Source organism: Rhea pennata, chromosome 3 (assembly GCF_028389875.1).
Source record: "Rhea pennata isolate bPtePen1 chromosome 3, bPtePen1.pri, whole genome shotgun sequence".
In the NCBI taxonomy this organism is placed as follows: Eukaryota; Metazoa; Chordata; class Aves; order Rheiformes; family Rheidae; genus Rhea; species Rhea pennata.
This window is the reverse complement of record NC_084665.1, coordinates 88,035,470-88,062,864: the sequence shown is the minus strand read 5'-3', so window position 1 is coordinate 88,062,864 and position 27,395 is coordinate 88,035,470. Positions and strand designations below refer to the sequence as shown.

Sequence of the window (27,395 nt, the reverse complement as noted above, 5' to 3'; positions counted from 1 at the left end):
AGACACAATTACTACACACAAGACCTATAATGATAAATGACCATACTTTCTAAAATGAAACATCTATATAAGAACAATAATTTAAATCTAGAGGGTAAAACAGGGAAGTCAGAAACATGGCTCAATTACTACCTTTTCAGAGCTTTAAAAACTGTTTAAAAAGCAAACCTTATTTTGCAGCAGTTAACACTATTCCTGTGCCAATGTTAGTCTTGTGCCATTTTAGTCTTGCTTACTTATGCAGTGACAAAACGCTTGCAAACATAAGAATTATTTGTACTGAAGTGGAACACCTTAATTGTAACAGAGAAATTATGTTAATAAATAGAATTTATTTATATATTTACTTATGGACGAAGGGACAGAGTGACTCCTCATCAAGTTTGCTGCTGATACCAAGCTGGGAGGAGTGGCTGACACACCTAAGGGCTGTGCTGCCATTCAGAGAGGCCTGGACAGGCTGGGGAGCTGGGCGGAGAGGAACCTCATGAGGTTCAACAAGAGCAAGTGCAGAGTCCTGCACCTAGGAAGAAATAACCCTAGGCACCAGTACAGGCTGGGGGCTGACCTGCTGGAAAGCAGCTCTGCAGAGAAGGACCTGGGAGTCCAGGTGGGCGACAAGTTGGCCATGAGCCATCAATGTGCCCCTGCGGCCAAGGAGGCCAATGGTCTCCTGGGCTGCATTAGGAAGAGCATTACCAGCAGGTCGAGGGAGGTGATCCTGCCCCTCTACTCAGCCCTGGTGAGGCCTCATCTCGAGTACTGTTTCCAGTGCTGGGCTCCTCACTACAAGAGAGACACAAAGCAACTGGAGAGAGTGCAGCGTAGGGCTAGAAAGATGATTAGGGGAGTGGGGCATCTGCCCTATGAGGAACGCCTGTGAGAGCTGGGCCTGTTTAGCCTGGAGAAGAGAAGACTGGGGGGGGGGGGGGTGGAACCTTACAAATGTCTTTAAGTATCTGAAGGGAAGGTGTCAAGAGGATGAGGCTGGACTCTTTTCAGTGGTTTCATGCAACAAGACAAGAGGCAACAGGCACAAACTGACACACAGGAAGTTCCACGTGAATATGAAGAACTTCTTTCCCGTGAGAGTGACAGAGCACTGGCACAGGTTGCCCAGAGAGGTTGTGGAGTCTCCTTCTCCGGAGATATTCAAAACGCCTGGATGCAATCCTGTGCAAGGTGCTCTAGATGATCCTGCTTGAGCAGGGGAGCTGGACTAGATGATCTCCAGAGGTCCCTTCCAGCCTCAACCATTCTGTGATTATACTATTTAATATTCCCAAATGATTTCAGTCTTCAGTTGTTGAGGAAACTCATATATGTGAATGCATTTTATGCTGTCAAGGGAAATATATGTATTCATAACTACAGAGTAAATAAAAAGAAACTCCATAAGAACAAATGAATTTCCAAATTAGGACAACTAATTTATCCATTAACTCTTTGACAGCCATTGCAAGTGGTATCAAGAGAAGTAATTTCATTTTTATTAACCATCTAATGTTTTATTTTTACAGGTCAGAAACAGGGCAATGTATTATCAGTATTCCATAGAAATTTCCAGATGGGATGATATTAACTGTCAGGATAACTACATTACTTATTTTGAAGAAGCTTTCATGTTGAAGTCTCTGCTGATATTAGGGAGATATATTAACTGTTTACTGCCAGCATGATCAGATCTGAATGACAAACACACTTATGATCTTTCAAATCACTTAAGATTGACTAAGCTTATTTAACAGTGTGCAGTTACAGAAACTGGCTGTTTCCTTTAAGGAAAAAAATATTAGTTGAATATCTACAGTTGATAGTAAAGTGGAAAAGTACTCTAGTTGAAGTAACTGAGCAAAAACATTCTATACTAGATTGTTTGCTGACCTAGATCATTTTGATCCATCCACAGAATAAGACCATTTCCTTGATAACATTATTTAGATGAAACTACGAGAGTTAGAATAAGGGATTCATTTGTGAAGCACATTTACATAACATCACAACACCCAAGGGAATTCCCCAAACAAACCAGTTGCTTGGTTATTGTGTTTGAGCTTGTACGTTGAGCCAGATGCTTTAGGACTCCTGAAGTCCCAACAGGCTGCAGCCACTTCTTCTGACAGCTAAGCCCTGGCTATTCCTTAGCATTTTTTTTTCTCATCCTTTTATGAATATCTTTTCATCCTTGCTTCCTCCAGTATCTCCATACCCTCAATGGACCCTTCACAGAACCATCACCTGGCAAGCATTGTGTGTTAACACTTCGTTTCTTCAGCTTCCAGTAAGAGTTGAAACATAGGTTTTACAAAGATTATAAAACTCAACTTAACCTCCAGTGTAGCTACCAGAAAAAGGTTTTGAGAGATGAGAGAATGGGCTAAGCAAAATAAACACACTTCCCTTTCTCCATTTTCCTCACCTTGTCTGAATGCCTAGGCTTAAGACAGAGTCCTCTTAGGAACGTCTGGATTTCCTACCTCCCTTCCCCTTCTACACAAGGCTTTGCTTATGGGAGCACGAAGTCTTCTGTCAGCTCCTTCCCACTGTCTCAAAAATTACCGATAAAACCCTTTTGCTTCATTTCCTGTGTCAGGGTACTCTCTGATCATTTTTGCCAAGTCATCAAACCCATGCTGCGTTATCAGCTTCTTAGCTTCCATCTCTCAAAGACATACAGTCTAGAGAATCTGGCTTGCTCTGAAAATAACTCCCCCTCTGTTTAAGAAAAGTACTATTTTTCCATAATTTAAATTTAGTTAAATTTAATTAAGTTTAATTTAAATGGGTAACCAAATTAAAAAAACAAAACAAAACAAACCCCTCACAACCAAACCCCACTGTTACTGGCCCTGCCTTCTCATCTTCTGTGGATTTTATCTTCTTATGAAAGGATAGGAAAAACAACCCTGCATCTGTGACCAATTGCATAATCTCACTGATAGAGTGATTCATCTATATAATATCAGATTCCACAAATTATCTCACTTAATTTGCATGCATGTGGGCACGTACATACAGACCTTGTTTCTCAGCTGTTCAGTGCATGATTTTCTTTATACTATAATTCTTACAGTTTGAGGTGGAAAAAACAAAGTCTAGCAGCAGTTGTTACAAGAATATCATCCCTTTAAGAGATGGTTTGATATTAAGACAGCCCTGTGGAGGATGACATACCAAAAAAGCCCCCCAAAAATATGTAAGCAAGAATATCAGTATCTTAGTAATCATCTGATCACAATCTGTAACTCTTGCAGGATTACGTCAAGTATGTTTCTCAGTCTATTTGTATGAAATACCAGATTCTGGGAAGATGATTCTATCCGAGGTTTGCTGTGTTCATAAAGTCACTGAACACTTTCTGTGGCTGCAGTTTGGAGCCTGAACATTTAATTTTTGTTAAGAGTGTATTTAGGCAAGAGAAGTAGTGTAACCAGAGAAATATAGGACAAGTCTGTGAGCTTTTAAAACACGCGTACTGGCAAATGAGAAGGTAGGTGAATCACATCAGTGATTCAGAAGTTTTACACGGAAAAATAAGTATCACGTTATATGGATGGTAACAGACAGAAACATAGTATTTGACTGTAAAGAGTGTTGCTCAGGTCACTCAGAGGAAGGTTCAGTCCAAGGTCACTAAGCATTACAGAAATCTGTAAATAAATGGACTTAACACATATGCATGTTTTCAACACTGAGCTTCTCTAGGAAGGCTGATCTGATGGTTGAAAACTAGCTGGTTTAGTACATTTTTCTATCTAACCTCTTGATGTAAAAGCTGATTAGTACAATCACCTGTAAAGCACTGTCACTGTCTGTTGATAATTTCAGTAAGAATAACGGAAAACAGAAAATGCCTCAGGTCTCAAAATACAATAAAAATAGTAGCCACAAATCAACCAAAGAAATCCATATATAAAATATAGTTCTTTGTTTTTAGCTACCCTCCACTTACGGTTGCTAAAAATGAGCTTACTTCTTCCGAATGTCTCCAACTTCTCTTGGAGCCATTTTACCTTATACAAATAACATTCAGCATGTCACAAATGGAGATGCTAACTCTTGTATACAGATATGAATAATCATATGATATACAAGAGGGTCAGATGTTAAAGCAGGAAGATGTGAGTCTTGGTCTATGTTTTCACAGGTAAGCACCCCAATCATTGCTGTACTAATTAAGTCCTGTGTTTCTCTCCAACCAAACAAAAATTCCATCTGAACTGGAAAAATCCCTCCTAGTAAAAAAATTCCAGTTTTAAAAGAATAATTTTATATTGACACATGGGCAATTTCCAGAAAAACACATTTAATAAAAATATTTATCACCTTTAATAATCAGCATTTCAGTGAAATGGTGTTGGGAAAAAAAAAAAAAAATCAACCCCCCCTCAGCATCATTAAACTTTGAGCTGGATAAGGACTTCAAAGGACAAAGCACCAGAAGGGAAGCACACAGTACTATGGCAGATCAGCGAAAAATGCTATGTGGAAGAGTGGGTGTAAGAGACTGGAACGTAGAAAAGAAGGATGTTTGCCATGAAGAGAAGGAGGGGGTAGGGGATTTTCACATTTGAAAGGAAAACCTATATACGGTATGGTGCATATGGGGAGACGTGATAAACTGACCAGAGCTAAGCTAGTTGTAGATTACATTTTCCTGCTTTGCCTCATAGATTGAGTACATGGATAGCAACTGAAGATTTCTAATGAAAGTTCAGAGGAAGGACATCCAGAACTACATAAACTTATAAAAAGGAATTCTGAACCTTAGAATCTAGGTTTTTGACGTAATACATTGTGCTTGCTTTTTGCAAATTGTTTTCTTATTTTTTAAAATATTTCAGCCCTTTTCTATCTCTTCTTACACCACAGAGCAAAGTGTGAAAATTCATTATTTATTTATATGAGTAGTGCATGAAATGTTCTCCAAAGAGCATTTTTCATGCCTGTTAAAATATGTTGTTTCCCAGATTTTATTATAGTATTTCCAAAACAGCATAAGGCTAAAGAAGGTTACTGTAATTCTTTCAATTAGTTTTCCAATACGTAGGATATCACAAGCAGGAAAGTAAAATGTGATGCTTGTACTTCTATAGAGCCTTGTCAGAAACTGGTGAGTTAAACAGAATTTTTCTGTATCCTGCTGGTGACAAGAACATCTATATATACAAGTAACAGAGCAACTTTCAAAGAAAGGTTCTTTAAGAGTTATTAATATTTGAAGTAAATGCTGAAATTATATAATGGGTTCAAATATTAATCATTCATGAAAATGAACAGAACTGAAAATATCTTTAAAAAAACTACACTTAAATATATTTACACAGCAAACTGGAATTTGAAATAACTGATAGGCTGTCTCTTAACTGCAGAATAAAAATTAGGCAAGATGTGGAAAAAAAAATTAACTGAATTGGCAGGCTAATCTAGTTCTTTACTAAATTTCGCAGACTCATTTCTTTCTAAAATCTGCCTTCTTTAATGGTATTATATTGTATTTAAGAATCATTCTATTATTTTCTGATAGATGAACATAGTAAGCTGGACTAATAATATCTGGAGTTTGATGAAGTTTCTGTGGCTACCATGCTCCATGAAATTAAAGAAGGATCAAATGTTAATCTCCCTGATAACTACACACCCCTAAAATTACCACCTATTTTAGTTTATTACAGTAGGATGTTTAATATGGAAACCAGACTAACCTGATGAATACGCTAAGCTTTTTTCCACATCCAAATAATATCAGGGATCTCAAAATTGTTAATTCACACTAATGACTAAATATCCTCTATGTGCTACTAAAACAGAGAAGGCAGCAATTAAATAGTAAAATAAATACAATCAAATGAAATGTTAGTTGTACTTTTTGCATTTAAGATGTTTGCAGTTTATTTAAATTTTTACACAGTACACCACTATGTCTGTTACCATGGCACTTAAGATACCAGATACAAAACTATGTTATTTTAAATTACCTTACTGAGATAGCGATTTTATGTACTGAATGACAGCACCCTCCTGTACACCTTTTTGAAGTAACTGGAGTGACATTACTAGAAGTCACTTTTCAGGATTCAGTTATCAATATTATGAATTTATTGTTAATGCATAAAGTTTTTATTTTCATGCAAAAAGTGAATATGATAAGTGCTTCAGACAATCATAAGCAGTAACTACGATTGTTTTTTACATACCAAGAAATGAAATGCCTTTCCTGTATGACATCTGCCTTAAGCCATATGGAGTGGCTACATACAAAATATTGGTATATAAAAGGGAAATATGCTGTGTGTAAGCTACAAAAGTAACACTTCTCATCTAGAATCTTATTCATAGACTACCCCATGGATTCTAATTTAAATACCATACAAATGACGCTCCATTCTGTCAAGCTAAAAGATGCCAGGTCATCCGCACCGTTTCTACCTAAGCACAAAAGGTGAAGAGTCACAAAGCAGTTTCTTGTACAGACTCACTACGGGCTTTACCGAAAGATAAAGAAAACAAAGCTTTTACCTGACTGGATTCTGTTCCAGCAACACTGAGATCCTGAACGGATCTGCGCCTCTGCTGTCCGTTTCCTGCTGGGGAAGAAACAAAACCAAAACAAATCAGTGAAATCTATTCAGAGCAAAATAAGAAGGGTGCGACTGTAGCAGAGGAGCTTGGAATTTGTACAAATCCACAAGAGAGAAAGTGAGAGAGGGGGAGAGAGAGACAGCTGCAGATTTTTAACTCAAAACATGCTGGCCTGTCAACAAAAAGTATACCCTAATACAATAACCACTCCTACCACTTGAATAGCTTCTGCACTCTACTCCACCATCTTCTGTCACATGTATTTGACTGGGCTTAGTACTCGGGGCAGGAGCTGATGACGACATCTATTTCAAGTGCGTTACGTTATGGGGATTTCTAAAAGCTAGACTGCTAAGATAACACACTGCCAGCTCTAACCTGTTACTCTTTGGTATGCTTAAGAAACATAGCAAGGACTTCTGCCTGTGTTAGGCTCCTCTCACTAAAATTAAGAGGTGAAAGCGCTTTCTTCTGGTCGAAGTGAAAGCTCTTTGTCTTCTTCATACGAACAAAAATATGTCCTAACCTACGTCCTATTCCCATGCTCTAACAAGTGTGAAAAGGAGACTGTTCAGCTAAATTGCATCTTGCTTATCAACCTATGGAGCACAATGCTGTAATCTTTTCCTCTTCTCCTTCCACCTGTTAGCAATTACCCACTAGTGACAGCTATAGAGAAAGAGCTTAAATTGTAACACTGACACTCAAAGGCATTTCCAGGAAACCAAGTCTCCTTAAAAATAAAGTAGATTATGCAACAGAATCTCCCTAAGCACTTTGATTTTTATTGCTGCGATTGTTTATATTGTCTCTTGAGAGTAGATCAGCTGTCCAAAAGGAAACACCAAAATGCCCTGAGTAACAGCTGACAATGCTCAAAATTCTTGGTCTTAGATCTGCATTACGTAACTTCTCTACTAGTGGGTAGCATTTGAAACACGTACTACAGCAGTTGCAGCCCCTAGCCCCCAAAGTACTCAATCAGCACAACTCACTCGGCAATGTCTTGTAACAGGCATCTAATTTTTTAACTTCTTGGATATTTCTTTTTTCAGCATCATTTCAACATTACTGCATAGCCTTTCTTGATAGACGTTTTGATTCATAGCAATTACTACAAAAACATAAAACTATTTACCCAATATTAATTCATACCTTTTTAAAGGATCATAATTTAAAACTCTAAACATCAGTTACTATTGTATGTAGGAACACATTACCACAAAGCAGCAATACAAAATTCTGTGCTATTTTATCAGCTTGTCATGACATTTGATATTCTAAAATCTCTAGAAAGGACTGCAAGAAACAAGTGTATCAGAAAATTGAGCATTCTATACTGGAAATATATGATTGGCTCTGACTATAAGTGAATTTGAATTGCAGATTTTCTGTGGCCTTAATGTTTTGCTTCTGAAATTCAGAGAAACTTACCTAAGCAACAATGACTATATTGCATTTAATACTTCTGTACAAACGTATTGGAGATCATATGAATGACAAAGGTAGGTCAAAATTTTTGAATATATTCATTTTAAAATAGCTACCTGACCATTTAAAAACAAAATCATATTTAATATAATTATGTACTATAGATAATTCATTTGACTGCCATAGATCATCTCAGTACTCAAGAAACGGATGATCCACTCGTAACTGACACAACAATTATGTGAACATTTCATTCAACAACACCACTCTAAAATTAGCCCAGCTGAAATAAGCTTGCAAAAATATCTGAAATTCTCATTTCAGATTAGCAACGTTTGTGAATTTAAAGAACCCGGCACATGTGTTGCTGAAGTATTAGATCATGGTTGCCAAAAAGTTAAAATAATCAGGGTGGGGTGCAAGAAAGAAAAGAAAATGCTTTGGGGGAAGAAGAAGGGCCAAAAACTATTGTGTTGTAATAAATGAACACCTTTAAATGAAAAATCTTCAAGTTAGTAGCATGAGCGAAGAGCAAGCTCTACTAGGCAATGCCATTTGAATTAGTTTTAACTACTGCAGACATCTGGCAAAGAGCTTAGACAAAGCAGAAACAGACTAAAAAAAAAAAAAAAAAAAAAAAAATCAACAAATACTTATTGCTCCAGATTAAAGATTAATTTCAATTGAAAAATGTAGTATACAACATGAAATCTTTATTTGAAATTATTACTCCTACTTCTCTATGCTTTCCCTTGCATGGTTTTGATAATGTTCTTATCTCTACATCCATTTACAACTTAATTTTCCCTCTTTGTAAAACATTTTTTTACAATGCCCCTCCCCAAAACCTGCAGTAACAGTATGTAATATACAGTTGCACGATGTCAGGTTTTCAACAGTTTATAGAATTTTAATGTTACAAATCAATAGGCATCCAATTACACATTTGTTTTGAAATGACACCTTTATTAAAGGGTTCTAAATGCCTGATCACCATCTGAAGTCATATTTTTTTTTCCAGTTATTAAAAAGAAAAAAAAAAAGGCTAAAACGAGCTAAAAATATTCTTATGGCAGAAGTTAAAAAAAATATGCTGGAATAGAAATATATCCTATGAAATCATATGCCAATTATGGTTCAAATGCTCACTGTAACACAGTTCTAGAAGTTCCAAAGATTTAGAGCATCTGCGGAGTCATACTTACAGCTTTTCTCTATGTACCTATCTTGTGGGTAAGAAGTACAATTACTGAAATGTCCAACCTATGTTCTGTTTAATGATACCTGAATATATAAACTGTAAGAGTACAATGAAAGCTGAACAACAGAAGAAAAAAGCTAAGGACAGATAGGAGGAGAGAAGACAAAAGGAGACTCCAAGGAAAGCATCACTTGTTGAAATATCTAGGAGTTGAAAAGAGACATAAGGCAGTCATTAGGGTCTTATGAGTTTGATGCTGTAAAGCATTACTTGAAAATGGTAATTTTAAATGTGTCTGTAAGAAAATATTTGAACTGCTAAGATACATGTTCTTTTCCATTCATTTCCTTTGTTCTATTTTACTTTCCCTTTCTACATTTTCCCTTTTTTGTCCTCCAGCTCTTTCTTCCTTTTCTCACAATATATTCTCTTCCTTCTTGAATTGCTCTCATTTCACTTCGTCTTCCACCACCTTACTCCCTCCTAGCTGCTTCAAGATTCTCACATTAATCTTTCCCCATAAACATCACAAACATGTTTCCTGGTCTCAAAAACCAACAAGCTGCTTTCACAAACACAGATACTGCTTGTTCTCCTCTCATTAATATAATAACATATTGTTTGCATTCCTTCAGCCAATGCACAAACTCCCTCCCCCTCTTTTAGCTCTCCTCTCATTCAGACTTTCTCTTGCTCCCCTCTCTCAATGTCAATGAAGACACTGATCTCAACTGCAGAAGAATGAAGTGATCTGGAGAGACAAAGGTGAGATTTATGGCTTATATTTGTTTTAAAAGTTTATAAAAAAATTACAGACTGAAGCATCTATGATTCCTATTCATTTCCTAAACATACTCAGCAAAATAGAGCTATCACGACCAATCATTTATGCAGCATTAATGCTATAAAAATCTTACAACTATGTGTGGTACAAAGTTTTGGATGACAAGATTACAGAGATAAATACATACATACTGTATGCATGAGGTATCTAATGCTCCCAATGAAGAAAAATACTGTACTTTCAGGTACTCTTGCTAGATGTTGCTTGACTTGTTTGCATCCAAAAAGTGTTTTGCACATCTGTCTTCATCATCTTACAAACTATATTTACATTTTCTTCTTTAAACATGTGGCTATTTAAACCTTTGGTGGTTCTTAGCTTTTTTTTTTTCATGTATTTATATATAAAATCAAAGGTTGGTGTGCATTATCTATTCTATAAAGGGATACTACACTTGGCTATCTGGTTGCACATTACAACCACTGAAAGGTGATCTACCAAACTGTTAGACTAAAAGGCAATTAGCTGATCCATTTTTAGTTCATAATTTTTATATACTAAGTCTCAAAACATAGTATCATAAATGAAAAAGTTCAACACATACTTATTTTAAAAGAATTATTTAGAAAGAACAGGAAATATATTGAAAAATTCTACTTCTGCAAACATTACCTTGAGCTGATCAAAATTTACTCTTTACGACCTAAAGTAGCATAAAAGCAGCCAGGGAAACATACTACAGAAAACAATGATAGCAGATGGAGCACTCATACTTCGAAAATAGCCCTACCCCAAAGCAGCTGACTCATGGGAACATGCCTGCGTGCTGCCCTGCGTCCTCACGGAAGCAGCTGCTCTGCCATGTGCTCTGCAGAACCGCACGCAGCAGCGGTGGCGGTGAGCGTCCGCGCTCGCGGGGCTCCGGGGGCCGCGACAGCGACGCATGGAGCGAAGTGCCAAGGAGCCGGGTACGTGGCAGAGAAGCGGGGAACAGGGTGGGAGCTAGTCTGGGTTTCGGTCTGGGGATGTGGGAAGTGTAATTATAAAGGGGAAAGTGTGCTAAGAGGCCAGTATTGAAGGCTGTGTTCTAAAACAGTAGTGGAAAGAATGAGGTGAGAAATAGGTATATTAAATTGCGTTAAGAGCAAGAAGCTTTTGAGAAACACTGCTTAAAGTATACAGATACACAGATATAGTTACTTTGCCATGCAGATAATCACATCCCTTTCACATAATGATTAAGTGATTATACTTTAAGTATAGGAAGTGTTCTTTTTTTCTGGCCCTGTGATTTGTACTAGAAAGCTGTTCTGACAGCTAGAAATCCTTTAATATAAATTGTCTGCAAATACGTCTGGGCTGTATATCCTTTTTTTTTTTTTTACTTTGTGCCAATACTGTTTTTTTAGCTTAAGTAGCTTAGTAGTCCTTACCTGCAGATTCATTTATAGAAAATAATTATTAATTTCTCAGCTTTCATTTTGTGAGCTTAAAAAAAGCCATGCTTTTTTAGTATCTTCTTCCTATTCTCCATACCATGCCAGTAGCTCTTCTTGCTATTATTTCAGACTGCAATTACGTTTCTTTCATATGGCTGACCAGAATAGTGTATTATATTCCAGATCAGACAGCCAAGGACTTATTCAATAGCATTATTATCATCATCTCTCTCCCAGAAAGAGACCTTTGGAAATGAATCCTAAGATTTCATATACTTGATTTTACAATGACATCACATGAGTGACTTATTCCAGCTTGGATTCATTTGCGTGCATATACTATGGTCCTTTGCAATCATTTCCACTAACAAGCTCTCATCTTAAAGGGACTGTTGCTACTAGTCTTTCAGTGTATGACTGTGAATGTTACCTTACTTATATTGTTTTTTAGTCACAACACAGTTTATCCTATGTAACACTCCAACCCTCTTCTTTATGAATAGCGACTCCTGATAAAGCATTAACAGCAAATTTCCTTAGCACTCATTTAAGGCTTAAATTCCTTAAGAGTAACCTTTGAGAAAATTCATTCATATGCTTGCTCCAATCCTACACACTCTTCTAATTCTACTGGTCGATATTTCTTGTTTATCTACCCCAAATTCTTATTTCTTATTCTTAGAATGCTTATTTTAGTCAAGTTCAATTAATAATTAAAACTGTCCAGATGAAGGGTATCTAACTGAGTCCCTTTGCCTAAGAGAGACAGACCTCAAAAAAAAAAAAAAAAAAAAAAAAAAAAAAAAAAGTATCAGACATGTCTAGCACAATCTATTTTGAGAAAACTGCGTGGCATTAGATTTCACTGACCTTTTTACATTTAATTTTTCTTCTTTAAAAATCTCGTGTACTGTTATAGGCAGACAAATAGAGTAACAGGTGCCCAAATAACCTCTAGGGCATATTTGCCATGCTCCCATTGCTTATTGACAAGGCCAAGCTTGAAAGATCTCCTTAGTATGTGGCTTCACTTTCTCTTTCCTTGCTCCCTCAGGATTTCCTATGTCACAGGAAGCCAGGACTGTTTGAAAATACAGTAGAAAGCTATCCTGGCATAATTTCTTGCTGCTTGGTTAGTCTCAAAGCAAAAGAGGTTTTGTTTTCACTGATAGTGCTGTATTTCCTTGGTAGCTACTTTTTGCCAGCTACTTTTTGACATTCTATGTTTCTATACATAATCTTCAATAAAGATATTTGAAAAAAAAATCTTGTGCAGTGCTGTATCTTTTGCATTCAACTTGGAAATACAAACCAAACTGTTGCAGTTGTGATATCCAATATTTTTATCTTTGGGGAATATTATACAAAGAAATTTACTAAGATTCACATATGATCAAGATTTACATAGAAGCTTTATCAGATGACACATATTTAGAGTACCGGTCCACAGTTTTTAATGGATCTCCTGATTAGCAACAGATACTATTACTGGCAGCTCCTGACTCTGACAAATTGTTTTGAAGTGACTTGCATACCACTAACGGTGCACCTATCACAGTTTGGGATTGATTGTACTTATTTTTAGGCTTTGAGAAGTATGGAATGAAAGAGATAAATCCATTCTGATTGCAAAAAAGTAATGGGAAAGGAAAAGATATATTTCTAATTAAATTTAGACTTAGGATAGATGAAAATTATTCATTAGACTTCCAATTGAAATTACCGGCTATGGTGCTGATTATCCTGATTTTCTTCCTGTCAGAAGACTGTTCTAATAATTTTAGTTTGCATTAAACACAATGGGAATACTTCATGCAAACCCATTGAGCTCTAGAAGATTGTAACTGAATATAAAAATTACACAGATTAAGCTCCAATCTTGTTTAATCTCAAGTACAATATGGATTTGAAGTACTGTATAGAATGTAATTAAGTCTTTTGTTCTACTAGAATATTTGATTAGATCAAAAATGGTTGCTCAAAACCTACAAAGATCAGGGCAAGACAATTATCTAGGTAGGAATTTTTCAATTTCAGTCCATTTTTACTAAATACGAGGTTTTGTAATAAAATACTGCATGATTTTTCAGTTTCAGACCATTTTTACTAAATACAAGGTTTTGTAATAAAATACTGCATAAATACCTTTGCTGCATAATAAGAATCTAATATCAGTATCATAAAGGAAAAAAACTTTACTGATAAAAAGTTGGCACTAAGAGGTCAAGCTTCGCCCTACAGAGACACTGTGAAAAATTTTATCAGGATATTTCTAGCTCTGCCCTAGAGCAGCTGGAGCAAAAAGTATTTTTAGCAGTCTGATCATTATTCCAGCATCTTAATCAATAGACCCGTTCACCTGGTCTGCGATACCTGGTATGATGATCTCAGGGACATCCAGAATGTTGCCAAATGAAGCAGTTTTACGGTGGCCTCGTTTAGGCTTGGAATAGGCTGAAAAAATACACATATACAATACACATGCAAAACACTAAAATGGCAATAGCAAAATTACTGAATATCTAATATTGCATTTTTCATAAATTTTGTTAAACTATTGTTCATGCAGAATATGTCATGCAGAATAAACTGCATTGCCTTCCACTCATGCTTACAAATAGTAAAGCAACTGTTAAAAAGCAAAAATGCAGAACTAGCCATCAGTACAACAATGTGTAATTAGTTAGAGTTAGCAACATAAAAGTCAAACACAGAAAGCAGCATGGCAACAAAGAAGGGAGAAAACAAATGCAGTTATCCAAAAAGGGATTAAATCAAATCATTCAGGTCACCTGTATATTCAGAATATATAAATATTCTTGATTCCCTGAACTTGTATTATACTTCCTCTTTAGTGTCAGGCATACGTATTTACAGACAGACTACTAGTTGGATCTTTTGTTTCCTTGAGTCATCATTTCCTGTTAAGGGAAATCTAACCTGTCTCTAAATTATGCTTAGTGTTCTGGTAGACTTGATAATCATTCCTGCCTTCTATTCTTTTGTTCTATTACTGAATATTTTTTGTTTTGAAAACAGAGTATCACCACCAACCTTTCCATTTCTGAATGATGTTCAACAAACGTTACATACTTTGGAATAAAATCTAATCCCCTTTTATTATTTTTATTTTGCCACTTGCATAGTTTGAGATTACAGAGTTCCTACTTGGAGAAAATTATATCTCCCAAATGTAGCATTGCAGCATATCCACCTAAAACCTGCTACCTAATACTAACGTGTCTTATGTGACTTGTTCTTACATTTAATCTAACAATAGATGAAACAAAATAAAATAATTCTTAACTTATTTACTCTTACCACCACCCCAATCTCACCCCAGCCATAATTTTTTCTTCAGGTTCACAGTGTATCATCATATCTGTCACACAGTTTAAAAAAAACAAACCAAAAACAACAAAACACCCATCCAACCCACTAAATCAGTGCTGTTTCACCTCTCTAAAAAAATATCAGGTAAGTTTGGTCTCATTTCCAGTAGACCACTAATACCTAAAGTATTTTTTTAAATAACTAGTATATCAAATATATGCATTTGCTGTAAGAAAAAGAAACCCTGCAGTCGTAACAAAAATCTTAAAATATTCTGAAATAATAATTACTACTCAAAACAATCTATTTATGAAAGACAAATCAGGAAAGTTAAAAACCTCACACAATGTAGGCTTGGAGGTATCTCCACTACTGTCAAAAATATTTGATGTTATAGTGTCTTTCACTTTATAGTGTCAGAGACTAAAGTGAGTCCTGACATAATTAAAAATGAAAACAACATGTTATCATCAGGTAAATATACAGCTGCCTTCTGTGTTAGAAAACCTTTAGAGATATTCAGGGTGAGAAGTGCTACACAGTCATCCAGTCAAATACTGACAGTACAGAAAACAAATCTTAGCGTAAGGGCTTAAAATAAAAACATTAATATAAAAACAGTTCAGGGCAAGATAGTATTATCTCATGAGTATCTTCAATATTTAGTAGAACAGGATCCTGGAGTAATTATAATACAGTAAAGAATAAAAATCAAATAGTCATAATGCAGAAGGTAGCCAGAATATGATATGTATTTCCTTATTAATTATGGTTACTCAGTTACCCTAATTTTAAGATTGGTGGAGAAATACTAAACGAACTAAATAAACCCGGACTAACCACGGTAATTTTGTCTTATAATTTCAAAATATGGTTATGTGCTGTTAGAAAAAGTTTCATATATGAAACTTAAACCTAAAGTTTGCATGGATTAAAAAACAGTATCTTTGATGAAGAAAAGAGACAAGAAAGTGTTTGTCAGGTATACACACTTTTATTAATTTGTTTTTCTGGGAAAAATAAAAATTGTTTTCATCATAAAATTATGTATTTATACTTACATATAAACTCCAATTCACTCAGGGATTTAATAGTTAGACAGAACAGTTTATAGCTACCTGAAGCAAACCCAGCAACACACCTGTACCTGTGTGTGTGTGTGTGTGTGTGTGTGTGTGTGTGTGTTTTTAAGAGATACAAGCACTTCGTTATACTGATAAATAAAGTAATCTTCTAGTTTCTCTTTCTGAAATCCACTTCTGTCAAAGAGGATTTTAAAATTTATTAGGGAATGTGCCAAACTTTAAACCCATCTTTTCATTCCAATAGATTAGAATAACCTTGAAGAAATGTTATCCCAGCAATAATTATGACAGCAGAGATGGAATAACATTAATTGGATGCAAAAGCAAACATTTATGCACTCACAGTAGGACTGATATTTAAAAATCTCAAAATTATTTTAAAGGGTAAAAGTCTAATTCAACAAATTAATCTCTATGCAACCTTAGAAGCACTCAATCGCAAAACTCAACTTTTTTTTTTTTTTTTTTTTTTTTTTTTACAGTTGAGTGCACAACTGCTAAAAATGCCGTATTTTCCTCCACATTTAAATGACAATAAAGAATACATGCAAAGTTTAAGTATTTTCACATGGCTAATCTTATTAACGTTCTGTAAGACTACTATGTTTTGAATCTTCCTTCCTTTCTTCCAGTTCCTCATTCTTTTCCCCAAGCACCCTTTATTTTTACCTGTGGTGGAAGTTATTCTTGCTTCTATTTCAGACATGTCAGCACTCATCCTTTTGGCTTCTCCTGAAACAAGGGCTGACTGTGGTCTCCCACGAACATCTGACAAGCTCTCCACACTGCTCCCACGAGATGGGGGTAAACTCAAACGGCCAGGATCACCCTGTTTCAACAGCCACATTTTTAAAAAGAAAAAAAATTCTGCAGGAGCCCCTCCATAACATGCTAAGCATGTAGGTTAAAATATATTTCTATAATTTGCATTTAAAAATTATAGCATTTAAAATTGTATGGTTTATAAAAAAGAAAATATTTTAGCTATTATTGGTGCATAGAACCAAATATCTTGCAACTTTCAAAAGAACCTAACTTTACTCAGACTGAAATTGAGTAGAATTATGCCAATGTTGGGACAAAAGAATCTTTCTAGTTTTCCATCCCAGCTGAAATAAAACTTAGTATTTTCATAACTCATATAAATGCTTAATCCTTTTGTGTCATACTATTATTTTGGTGCTAACTTAAAGAAGTGAATTTCAAATATAAACACTATTTTTAAACTAGGGAATCCTTTTAAATTAAGTGAATCGTTTTGGTATTTCAGCGATATCTTATTAGAGCTTCCCAATTTATCTTTTCAGAATTATTCAGTAATTTTCTTGCCTTTTTATGTTCTTTACCATAACTAACTGGCTCCAACTTTGCACTACTTTTGAAAGAAAATATACTAATGTTTTCTTAAGTTCAATATCTTCAAAGTATTTCTTGAGGGAGGATCACTAACTTATGTTAGTGACCAACTCAGCTTACCACTAACTTAAAGTAGTCAACTAATTTACTCTGAGAACCACCTATATACTTCCCAGTCAGGGTCCAAGACTACCTGCAAAGCATTCCTGTGCAGCTAGAGCAAATGGTTATATAGAAAATAAATTTATTTGATTTGCAACTACCCAATGTACAAATTTTGAATTAAAAAAGCAGAAGTGTACAACACAGTCTTGCCACTTCGAGCTCCTTACTGACTTATATTCTTCATATTTCCTGCTTTGCATATGTTGTTTCACTCTGTCCTCATTTCACTATGGACATGCCAGCCCACTGCTGTTAACTGCAGCTATCGCCTAGAAACAACATCTGGTTACTACCACCAATGAAGAAAGTGTTATTACTTTTCTCTACAGGAAGCAAGAGTACAAGGCAAAGAGGAACCTAGTTTACTCTCTATTTATGTCTACATTTACAAGTGAAATATCCTCCTTGCTACAATCCTTTGTAAAAAAGGACTGTGAGTGTTTAATAAAAATTTTATGTATCTACAGACTATCAGGATATGCAAAAAAACATATAGTACATTTATAGTCCTTACATTTAAAGACCACTGAATTTCACTAAATTGAAAAAAATAAACTAAAATAGATATCTAGCATTATATCATTTATTCAGCTAAAATCTATTTCATTATTATGGCTCAAAATTCTACGCATTTCCTTACCGGCTGCTTAGCTGTATTTTTCATTTGCTGTAATTTTGATTCTAAACGTTTAATAGTGTCATTGGTAGAAGTTCCTTGAAAGTCACTTGGTTCTAAGTTAGCATCGCTCTTGTTACTTGTGTTTGTAGAAGTGATGTCCATGAATGAACCTAGAATCAGCAACATGGAAAAATAATTAAGAAACTACATTTCCACTAAAAATACCAAAGTGTATTCTTTTCTGGGGTCTACTCAGAAGCCTCACTTTGCTGTAAAGTAATTTTCTGAAAACTTTTAATAAAAGCCGTGTTGCAGTATTTCTGTAGATTCATTCATATAAACACGTAAAAGGAGAAAAAAGCCAGAATATTTTTAATAAGTACTAGGATGACATTTCAAACTCAAGGTTTAGCTTTGTTAATTTAACATCTACTGCAACAATTTCAGACAATACAATCAGCACCTTCATTCACAATTAATGACAAGGTTCATCATTAATCATACTTTAGAATAACAACAGAGAAACAAATACCTGAAGTAATAGTATATATTGATAATTTAAAAAGATAAATTACATCTTAAAAATCATGTGCTGAATGAAGAGAACAGCTAGTAAAGTCAGTATAATGCTACAATTGAAAAGATTCTATAATGTAACTTGCAAGTCATTAAGTTGCAAATCAGTCAGGGAATTTTATCCAGAATAGTAGGAATTGGTTTGGAGGGGAAAAAAAAAGGAAAAACAAACAACAAAAAACAACTCCAAACACCCCACAATCCACCACACACACAGTAGAAGTTGAAGACACTTCAGCTAAAAACTAATAAAGGATGAAAACTACTCTACAAAATGAGAGGACTGAATGATCTTTATTTCCTATTATAAATTTTTTTTTCTGGGGCCAAGACCATCTGAAATCCTAGCCCAGGTTTTGTTCCATTCACCTTTCCTCTAATAAAAGGCATTTTTATACCTGGTTTACATTAGTATACTTATTGCAGCTTAAAATAAAACAACTGCAAGTTTAAATAGTGGAGATCACAACTGAAAGCAGCTACAGTTTCTAGAACAGTAGAATATTAAAAAATACTAGCTCCTAAACATTACAGATGAGTGAAAAATGCTAGCAATGTTCATTAGAAAAGGGAGACCTTAAACCTGGACACTCTGAAATAGCCTTTATCCATATGTTCATTCTCATTCATGGTCTACTTCAGCAAAACTACCTGGATGAAAATACTGAACATCATGTCGGGGAAGATATTAATAAAATACCAGACTCTTGCCAATGCTTAAGATTTTGGAAAGGTTAGCCTTCCCAATTCAAGTTCAAAATCAAGGCTTTATAATCCACCTGTATCATTTCACTTCCCTGTTCTTTTCTCTCATTTATACAAGTGTACCTGTACTAGTGGCAGAGTTGCTTTGGCCTTCATCTGAATACTGGCAAGGATATTGAAGAGGTTCATCAGCTCCGGGAAAGTACTGTGGAAAAAAAAAAGTAATGTCTTAATTAAAAATATATAATTACAAATTTGTTTTTGATTTTTTAAAACAGTAGTTAAAAAAATAATTTCTAATTTACTTATCTAAAAGAGAAATAAATGCAATTATTTTTAAAAAACACATTACAAAACACATGACTATTTTTATTAATTTCTCCGTATTTGTTACAAATGAAACATTATAGCAGACTCTCACTGATATCTCTTTTTTAGTCTGGTTCTATAAGAATATCCCCAAGAAACTCTGCACCGGTGATAATCATAATGAATCACTTCCATGATGCCATTCAGACAGTACCCAGCGTAACATGGCATAAGGATAGAACAATGAATATTCAATATCTTATCAACCCAACAAGTTTTCATAATATTTAATACTATGGAAGGACACTATTGCAAATGAAAGCCTTAAGAAATAAGGAATTCAGCTTGTTGGCATTCTATGGAAAGCTTTCTGGATTAGAAAAGGATGCGAATACTACACATGCTATGCTCAAAGTGTTCTATCCATATTGTGTTCTAGTTTTAGATTATTTAACAAAATAAAAGCTTCTGCGACCCTCCCTGCCAAAAAAAAAGCTGTTCAAATAACTGACATATGAAACAGTACTGCTGTTGACAAAAGTATTACAGACTTAGACAGCATCTGTTACTCTACAGTCTTCAAGAACGTAATTATGCATATTCTGGTCTTCAGGGGACCAGTCAAAATCTAGGAAATGGCAAAGTGACTTGCTTATATCTCCATGTTAGAAAAACAGAAAAAGCAACAAGAGAGGAGAGCTCTGTAATAGCCAAAATTTTGCTGGTCCAACTAGCATTGGTTTGATCTAGCATAGGCCCTGTAAGCAGAGGAATGGAATTTATGCTCTTCTCTGCCACTATGTTTCATATCTTTTTAAAGTCTTGCCTACAAATTCTGCTTTGATAATTTGCATCTGAAGTGTGGAGAAAACACTGAAAAAAAGGCATGCCTTTCATAACATAATTTCACAAAGTAATTGTTTAAAAAATGATTATGATACTAAAACAAATCTTATACCCGCATCAAATGTGTCATTATTTTGACAATTTCCTCCATGGATGGTCGTTGTGAAGGATCCTTGGACCAGCAACGGGTCATTAAACTCTCAATTGGTTTAGGTAAGTTTTTGATCAGTGGTGGCCGAGTACCTACAATTGAAGTTAGAAAAACTCCTTAATTCGCTCAGTGGACCATAAAAAGGCTATAGTGATTGACCTCTTTCTGGTATTTTGCTATATAAGTATAGGAAAATGTATAGCTAATCATAGTCTGAAGGAACTTGCCTGTACTTAATTGCATCTCACCTCACCCCCAAAACAACCCCCCCCAAACAAATACTGCCCCCCCAAACCACCCACACTGACAAAAACATTCCTTTGCTTACACTATGTGCAAGTCTCAGCTACATACAAGCATGAAGAAATAAGTGAGCTCTTCTTTTAGTAGTGCTTTGAACAAATTACCTGACAAGATGCATTGCAATGGTAATTACAATGGGTAATTAAAATGTTACCACTTTCTAAAGAGTAAAGCTCTAGTTAATGCTAGGAATAAAGCAGTAGTCAGTCTTTGATTCTTAATACTGTACTCATAAAAGAAGAATAGTATTTCTGAGGCAGCTTTTGCTCTTAAGAACTTCCTGAAATATTGCTAAGTAGTGGAAGGATCAATTTTGGGCCATATTTTTATGGCCCAAGACAGAATTTTATATATATAAAAAAATACGTATTTTTTTCAATTACATATTTTACTTCAAATGTACTGCACACTATTCAGTTGTTTCTTTGCTCAAGTTTCTACTCATTTTACTATTTTAACAACAATTTATAAACAATCGGTTGTGTTTAAACACAAGAGATGCAGTGACATTGTGTACAGAAAGCAACAAGCATTTAAAACATGCTGGCCATAAAAAGTAAGACATCAAGTAAAAGTGCTACATAGGTTTCAAGTAAGATGAAGCATGATAAAAATCTAGAGAAGCAAAAACCATTTTTTTAAAAACAAAATCAGCTCTCCTCCCCTATTTGTTCATGCACTACAATTATACATAGCGGGAAAGACAAGCAATGTAGCAACCAATACAAAAATCCCATATTGGCACAAAGGTGGCAGTGTGTAACTATCAAGGCTTTATGACAAATGCGCACATTTAGTGAGGTATAAAACTGAAAAACTATTTATTTAAGCAGCAGAGTTAGTGTTTAGCAAATTTATGGGTCAAATATACAACTTTAAATGTTGTAAAGTATTTTCAACTCACCATTGTGAACTGCCCACATTATGCGGAAAGCTGGACCACCAATCTCATCAAAAGGTTTCCTACGGGTGATTACCTCCCAGAGAATAATACCCCAACTGAAAACATCACATTTTTCACTGTAATTGCTACCTGGAAAAAAGCCATCACAATAAATTGTTTCTTTTCTATATACTACATTAAAAAGAAGTACAGTTTCTGCTGATAAATAGCTCTATATGCTTCCTTTCACCTCATACTAGTTTTGTTGAGACAGAAAGTGTTTTCTAAAGCTGTTTGATCTATACTAACTTAATTGGTCGTGCTGTCAAACGATTTCAGACTTAAGAATGTCTCTCTCTAGAAGTCATTCTTTTCACTTGAAGTCTTCCCAAACATGATCTAATAAGTTTCAAAACTCTCCTGCATTCAGGACTTACTGATGAGGCTTGTTTCCTCTCAGTATTCTCCTTGAACTCACTTCTCTCCTGTCAGTCACAACATGTCAGTCAGTAACATCTTTATCATATCCATCACTGTTTATTAATTACAAGTTTTAGCAGAACCAGTAAGTTACTAGGTGAACAAATCAATAGATTTCCCAATTCTTCGCCACCTTATTTACTCCTTTCTTATTGTCATGTCATTACTTACTCCAAGTTCTTTCATCATGAATTAAGTATTTCTATGTCTCCTGTGAAAGCTGCAGAAGACATTTAGGTGATAATAAAATAAAGAATAAAGATGTTCAGAGATTGCAGAAGAAGAATTTGTGCTCTACAATCATAACTTATGCAAATACTGAAAAGAAATGTGAATGGCCAATGACATGACAATAAAGTCCAGGAATATAAATGCTATGGATTTGTTCATCTGTCTTTAGGCATGAAACAAAAACAGCATAAAATAACCAAGAGATTTTTTTGGTAATATGCAATCAGAAAGCATTGCTGAGGTAAATCATTTCGTAAGTAGTGGAATTAATGAAGCCTAGTTTCATGTGGATATCCATCATAGAACAAACCATTGCAACAGCTTCTACTCTCCCTGTAAGCCATCATCTTCTGCTCCTATACCTCCGACAAACTGCGCAGCATACTCTCAGACCAGCTCTTGCAGACTGGCCAGCCTGCAAGCCAAACAGAACAGACAGGCTACAGTGTGAACCAGAAGCCCTCTCTCAGCAGAGGCATTAATTTGGACTTCTCCCAGAGGCTGACTTTACAAAACTTTTAAGAATGTAGCATCTCTAAGACCCTTTACACTCTCTCAAATTTGCTAAATATGGCCTAATGGGTTCAGAAGTTACTGAAGAGGAATGTCAAAGTCAGCTTCATCAGTCAGTTTTTTTCAAAGATGCTGGAAAAACAAGTTGTAGTCAACAACGGCAGATTACTAACGAAAGCGAAACAGTCTGTCCTCCTATGCAACCATAGCCCTTCCGGTTACATCTTCATTCCCTCCTAGACACTTCACTTCTACCAGCTGTTCTCCTCCCCAGTAATGGCAAATGGGGGTCCAGCAAGACTGCCATTCAACTGCATGGAGCCAAGCACTGAAGAGCTTGCTCTCCATCCCTTAAGTCGAAACACTACCGTGGCAACAAGAAAGCAACAGCTTTTAGACTACTCTCTGCCAGCAACTGGCATCTGAAGATCTGCTGAGGTCGCTTTCCAGAGGACAAAGCCTTCTACAACAGCAAATGATTGGTTGGTCCCATTGAAGGAACGAGGATCCTATGTGGTACAAAGTAGGACACAGACACATAGCCTATGACAGAGAGGTAACGTTATTCTCGTGCTTGGGCAAGTAAGTTTTACCTTTGTGGCTAAGTCCTCTTGTAGCTTTGGAAATTGACAGTGCTAAAGTAGTATTTAACATACCAAGAATATTCTATATCATTTCATTATGTAACAGAACAAGGCAGGATAAGTAGCAGACGCACACAATCATTCCTTAATTTATCCAATTATCCCAAAGCAATTATAAATATTTTTTTTCTAACAGGAATTCTGAGGCTAGAGTACCTGCTCCTTCAGCTAATCCTGGTCTAAATGACATTATTTTGATTTAGATTATTTGATCTGCAAATCAAATTAGGTGCCTCAATATTTAAAATCACAAGAAAGTATTTATATCAGAGCAATTACTTCCATGAGCACTCTAAGTCTGCCATTACAGCAAAGACAACTCCTGCCCATTCATTGTTCTTGTCTAAAAATCTTTGTCAGTACTAAAACAGAACTAAGTATTAACATTTACTCCATTGTTGATTTGATACAATAGTATATGCAAATAAGTTCTTAACAATTTAGACATTTGACTTTAAAATTCTGATTAATGACTATTTCAAGATTAATTTGATACGCTATGTCATAAAAATTACTAGGCGCTTTGTATTTGATACTTTGTTTTTAAAAATATTTACTGATATTAAGTACAAAACAACTTTAAACCCAAGGCTTTTGCTGTCAACCAAAAAATAAATTTGCATATCAAAATTTACATTTTTCTGCCTTGTTGAATTTATTTTTGAGAGAAATTATGATATGTGCTGTAAATCCCTATTACAATATATTTTCAATTTATTTCATAATCTATTTTAGATAGGGATTTCTCACTCAAAAAAAAAAATCTAGCTTTAACACAGACTAATTACTTCCAAAAGAAAGAGTCCTAAATTATACAAGTTCATTTAATTGTGAACAAGTTTTAGAAGAAATGTAGGTGCCTCAACATAAAGTGCCATAATGACAAATTTTTAGGCATTGGAGTGCAACAGAATCAGTCTTGGAGGTCTTCTAAGCAGTATGAGAGAGAATTGGGTACCTTCAAAACACAGGCTCTTAAGATGGTGTCTGGGAGGAAACTCCTCCCCAAAAAGTTAAGTACAGACATTTAATTTGCTGCTCCTCTCTAATTAAGAGCAGAAAAAGAAAAGAGGCTACTTGGATGCAGAGTCTGGGAGATCACTTGCAAAATACAGCAACAACTGGACTCCTGTTTCCTAAAGCACAGAGATGACTTCTCCAAACCCCCTGCTATTCACAGTGATAAGCTTAAATCTAAGGTCCTGATTGGTTAAGATGTATCTAATTTGTAATCTAATGACTGGATTATTTCCTAAATAATCAGGCAGCAATTCTCCCTAATTACTAAATGTCAGTCTTCCCTAGCTATATTCCAAGAAATAGCCTGTTTTCCTACTTAACTAAATTAACTGTTAATAATGAGTTCCTTAGTATGTGGAAAAGAGGAAGTATATCAAACCTCTAGAGACAAGGAGAAACTATGAAGGAGATAAGAAAAAAAGCAGACTTGGATAGAGTTATAAGAAAGTGAGGGACTGAAAAGGAAGGTAATTATGTTCAATTTAGAGACAGTAACAGAGAAATTCTAAAGATAAAAGCTCATCAGAATACGGAGTGAAATAATGGTGGCATTTTTCAATGTTAGAAGAGTTTGAGATTACATTTAAAATCTCAGAATCGGCACAGTCCTGGGGAAGAAGCCTGCTGGCTGTTTCAGTTGCATATGGTTGTAAAATAAGAAATAGCAACAGTCTAAAGGTCCCACTTATGTAAACCTCAAAATCAACAAATAATGGTTTCAGATCTTCAGGTAATTAGCTGTTTAATGTTAACATGGTACAATCTGCTTAGTGCTACTCTTTGAAAATCTCCATAATTATTTCCCAATTTACAATCATACAGAAGCTACTGTCACTGATTTTTAAACAAAAGGCTCCTGACAAGACTTTGTTTTACCTCTTACTTTAAACTTTAATAAGGTTATTAACATAAAGTGCATGTAAATGATGCTCTTTTTTCTTATATCAGAATTTTTTCAAAGTTACATTCTTAGAAAGAACACATAATATCGACACTGTAAATACTGTTACCTTCAAAAACTTCAGGTGCCATCCAAGCAGCACTTCCCTTATTGTTGGTCATGTGCGTTTGAATATCACAGGCTGTACCAAAATCACAGATTTTTAGAACTGTCCCCCCAGCTACCAAGAGCAAACTGTCAAGAAAAAAGAAAATAAATCAAAATTGTGGGATAAAATAGTCTGGTAATAAACCACTGAAACTTTATTCTAACAACTATAACTTTAATGTAATTGAAATTCTAGCAGGTTTGCTTCTCAATATTTAATTTTATAATTTTGAAAAAAAGAAGTAAAGGTCACTGGGGCATAATCTGAGCATATGAAATAGTAAAAGAAACAAAACAAAACACAAACACATAATAATTTATTAACATTTGTACACAAAAGATTTAAAATAAATATATGTAGGCATAGTAATCCACAAAGCATACGTTGACAAAATTAGTATTTCATATGCCAGAGATAAAAACCTAACAATTGCAGTAATAATTTTACTGAAAGAAGAATGATCAAGAGTCCCATTAATGTCAGTCAATGTAATTATTTCTTTAAATGAAGGAACTCAGTTACATGTTAATAACCGTCTAAATCATAACTAGGGAAAGAACTGGAGACTCATGGCGTGGTTTCACATTATAATTTTATCTGGTATAACTGCAGGCCACCACCAAAACGGGATGATGTTGCTGACCCCCAAACCCATTTCCTCCTAATCTTCAGAGTCAGATCTAAAGATTGTGCCCCTGCAAGATAAGTCAGATTAACAGAATGGAGAGAATACTATTCACTTTTGCTTTGGTGAGAAGTGGTTAGAGATTCTGGCTGAGTATGTAGAACAGACAGAGGATTGATCATATTGGAAAAGAGCTCAAATACACCAGGTTAAGTATGACACAAGAAAAACTCTCCTGATCTCCTATTCAACACCACAAAACAGTAGTAGCAAACTTAAGGCGTTTTAAGGCCTCTGCTTAGAAACCATGTTCCTATTAAAATCCTTTTCCAGGATGGAGGGCGGGAACATGATGTTTTTCATATTTAACAAACGGTAAGTGAATACAGTTTGTTTCCTGCACTATTCATCATTATTCTGTAACTGAAGTCTCAAATGCACAGCTTTCATTTAGAATACACTATATCAAATAAAATCAGTACCAATTAAAGGTATTTCTTCCAAAAACAATAAAACAAATATATTACAAGTGACCTTAAATTCAAATTGCAACATGTTAAATATTAGCTATAAACCTACTTTGGTGGTTTCAGGTCTCTGTGAATTAGAGCCTTTGGTTTCATACTGTGGAGATACGCCACTCCTTGGGAACACTGTAAACACCAACTCATTGCATGTGCAGCAGTATAATGAGGCAGAGGTTCAGCACCATGTAGCACTGCAAAACAAAGGCACAAACTAAAAAGAACTTTATTGCATATTACAACAGATACAATGGAGTCAACAACATACCCAGCAGAAAGGTCTACAGAACCTAAGTAGTTACTTATCAGTATCTTATCACTACGACTGAAAATCTCTTTTTCCAAATGTAAAAATAATGGAAATTAAAAACTGGAAATTATTATTTTGACAATCTTTTTCATAACATTTTTCATTAGCATTCTGCTATAACTACCAATATGAACCATGATGCTTATTTTCAGCTATACCTAATGAAGTCTACACTAAACAAGTGCTCAGGGAATTTACAAATAAGGGACAGTTTTGTCAGCTGAAGTTCTC

The 27,395-nt window shown here is 35.1% G+C and overlaps 1 protein-coding gene across 9 annotated transcripts in view; it reads right to left on the bottom strand.

The window, feature by feature from the left end:
- The window catches only part of MAP3K7 (mitogen-activated protein kinase kinase kinase 7), a 50,264-nt gene that overhangs the window by 9,956 nt on the left and 12,913 nt on the right, over positions 1–27,395 (bottom strand). For 3 of the 9 annotated variants that reach the window (XM_062572738.1, XM_062572742.1, XM_062572733.1), the window contains exons 5-13: positions 26,910–27,048; positions 25,667–25,791; positions 21,790–21,918; positions 20,544–20,674; positions 19,400–19,481; positions 18,017–18,165; positions 16,525–16,684; positions 13,811–13,891; positions 6,520–6,587 (exon numbers count right to left, since the gene is read on the bottom strand). In XM_062572738.1, the coding sequence (XP_062428722.1) occupies positions 6,520–6,587; positions 13,811–13,891; positions 16,525–16,684; positions 18,017–18,165; positions 19,400–19,481; positions 20,544–20,674; positions 21,790–21,918; positions 25,667–25,791; positions 26,910–27,048 (1,064 nt within the window). Of the gene's footprint in view, positions 1–6,254; positions 6,430–6,519; positions 6,588–13,810; positions 13,892–16,524; positions 16,685–18,016; positions 18,166–19,399; positions 19,482–20,543; positions 20,675–21,789; positions 21,919–25,666; positions 25,792–26,909; positions 27,049–27,395 lie in introns of those variants that run through there. The other 6 variants (XM_062572740.1, XM_062572739.1, XM_062572734.1 and 3 more) reach the window with 6 other exon arrangements.